Genomic DNA, 2,338 nt, shown 5'->3' with positions numbered 1-2,338 from the left:
GGTGGGGGTTGGTGTTGCTGGGTCAGGCCCCGCCGGCTCCATTGTCAGCCCGGTGCCGGCGGGGGGGACACAGCGGTTTTGGGCCCCCCCCAGGAGTGCCGGGGGTGGGTGTGGAGCCCGGGAGGTGCCGAGTATGGTGGGCGGAGCGGGGCGATGCCGGAGCTGGGGGATCCCCGGCAACCTGGAGATGGGAGCACGGAGAGGGAGGAGCCCCGGGAGCCTGAAACAGGGGGCACGGAGAAGGGGAAGCCTGGACAGTGGGGACCCCTGGGATCCCCTAGGACAACAAAGTGGAGAATCTGGAGAGGGGGAATTTCTGGGGATGCGGCTCCCTGAAGGCAAGAGTCAGAGGAGAAGGGACCCTTGGGACCCCCAGCACTCCCAGCATCCCTAAGTGAAACCCCCAGCATCACAGAGAGTGGAGACCCTCTGAACCCCAGAGGGGAGAGACCAGAGAGGGGGAACTTCTGGGAGAGTTTTTTTTTGGCTAATCTTCATAGTTTGGAGTATTTTTCAGCTGAATCTCAACTTTTTGCAGTTTGGTGGGGCAACGGTCTTCTTGCTATTTCTGAGGGGTTTTTTGCCTGAATTTAGCTAGTTTGGGTTTTTCTGGGCTGAATCTTGGTGTTTTGGAGGTTTTTATGGTCACAGGATGCCCAGTAAGTTCTAGAGATGGACTTGGGCAGGAGGAACCCCCAAGCCAATGCGCTCAGCCCTTGTTTTCTCCCCATCAGGATTTGTCCTTCCCAAAGCTTGGGCAGATGGAGGAGGAGGCTGCGAGGAAGAGGAAGATGCCTTGGGCCCCCCAGGCAGGTGAGGAGGAAGTCAGTGGCCCTTTGGGCGGGTGTTGTGCTGGCTCTGGCAGCCCAGCATGGCCCCCGGCTGCAGGACAACCCCGCTGCCGCCGCCGTCCTGCCGGGGCCGGAGTTGGGGGGATGTCCTTGGCCTTCCCTGTGGGCCGGAGGCAAATCCCCTCCCTGTCCTTCTTGCTTCCTGCCCCAGGCCCCGAGCTGAGGACGGAGAGCCCGGAGGACAAATCCCCCTGGCAGACCCTGGTGGGAGAGGCCATTTTGAAGGGCTCCACGGTGCAGGAAGGCAGCGGGGAGGAAAAGGGCCGGAGATCCCCCCACAGGAGGGGCTCCAAAGCCAGCCCAGGGTGCTCTGAGGAGGAAAGACCCAGCCTGTGCCGGGAAGGCGGCCGGAGCTTGAGGGGGAGCTTGGACCTGGTGGTCCCTGAGCAGCCTCCCAGCAGGGAGAAGCCCTTCAGGTGCTTGGAATGTGGGAAGAGCTTCAGGAAGAGCTTCAACCTCCTCAGCCACCAGCACATCCACACTGGGGAACGGCCCTACATTTGTCGGGAATGTGGGAAGAGCTTCAGGAACAGCTCCCACCTGATCCGACACCGTCGCATCCACACTGGGGAACGTCCCTACACATGTCAGGAATGTGGGAAGAGCTTCAACCAGAGGTCCTACCTCCTCACCCACCAGCAGACTCACTCTGGGGAACGTCCTTACACGTGTGGGGAATGTGGGAAGAGCTTCATCTGGAGGTCCCACGTCCTCACCCACCTTCGCATTCACACTGGGGACCGGCCCTACATGTGTGTGGAATGTGGGAAGAGCTTCAGTTACAGCTCCGCCCTCCGTACCCACCAGCTCATCCACACTGGGGAACGGCCCTACAAGTGCTTGGAATGTGGGAAGAGGTTTCGGACCAGCTCAGATATCCTTGTGCACCAGCGGACACACACAGATGAGAGGCCCTTCCGCTGCACCGACTGCGGGAAGGGCTTCAACCGGAACTCCAACCTTGTCACCCACCGGCGCATCCACACCGGGGAGAGGCCCTACAAGTGTGGGGAGTGTGGGAAGAGCTTCACCCACAGCTCTGCCTTGACTAGACACCAACGGACCCACCGGTAAGCGAAGCCCTACCAATGTCCCAACTGCAGGAAGATCTTTGGCTGCTGCTTCCATCCCGAATGAAGCCCCTGATGGTGAGGCAACCCCTGGAGTCCAGTGACTGTCAGTCCATCCCTTTCAACCAAAAAGGGCCAGTCCCCTTTCCCAGGGGCAGGTTCTGCCAACAGAACCCTTCTTGGGGGGTGTGTGGAGATTCCTGCCTTGGCTGGGGACCCCCCAAGGTCACTGCTGGAGGTTGAGAGCAGAGATCTCCCCACGAGCGTTGGTCTGGGGGAGTTCCATCCATCTCTAATTAAGAATTCTTGCTTTTGTGCCAGCTTGAGTAGAATTGCTTCAAGAATTGCTTTAGTGTAGAGCACTGTCCTATCTTATCCTGTACTCCTGGTAGTTTTAGTGTTTCTGTTGTGCAGTAA

At 59.3% G+C, this 2,338-nt stretch overlaps 1 protein-coding gene across 1 annotated transcript; it reads left to right on the top strand.

Annotated features, from left to right (window-relative positions):
* Positions 1-761: 761 nt before the first annotated feature.
* Positions 762-1,925, top strand: LOC113961422 (zinc finger protein 239-like). The gene is made up of 2 exons (XM_027671738.1): positions 762-813; positions 1,003-1,925. The coding sequence occupies exons 1-2, from the start codon at positions 762-764 to the stop codon at positions 1,923-1,925; spliced, it is 975 nt and encodes a 324-aa protein (XP_027527539.1).
* The last annotated feature ends 413 nt before the right edge of the window (positions 1,926-2,338 follow it).

The sequence above is a fragment of the Neopelma chrysocephalum genome, unplaced genomic scaffold (assembly GCF_003984885.1).
Source record: "Neopelma chrysocephalum unplaced genomic scaffold, ASM398488v2 Primary Assembly neopelma1_97180, whole genome shotgun sequence".
Classification (NCBI taxonomy): Eukaryota; Metazoa; Chordata; class Aves; order Passeriformes; family Pipridae; genus Neopelma; species Neopelma chrysocephalum.
Note: the sequence above shows the minus strand (reverse complement) of the source record. Positions and strands in the feature narration are given on the sequence as shown.

Bases quoted from the DNA above. Each gene is read 5' to 3' on its own strand.
- LOC113961422 (XM_027671738.1), top strand. From the start codon at position 762: ATGGAGGAGGAGGCTGCGAGGAAGAGGAAGATGCCTTGGGCCCCCCAG. The intron at 814-1,002 runs GTGAGGAGGAAG...TTCCTGCCCCAG, and splicing joins GCCTTGGGCCCCCCAGGCAG to GCCCCGAGCTGAGGACGGAG.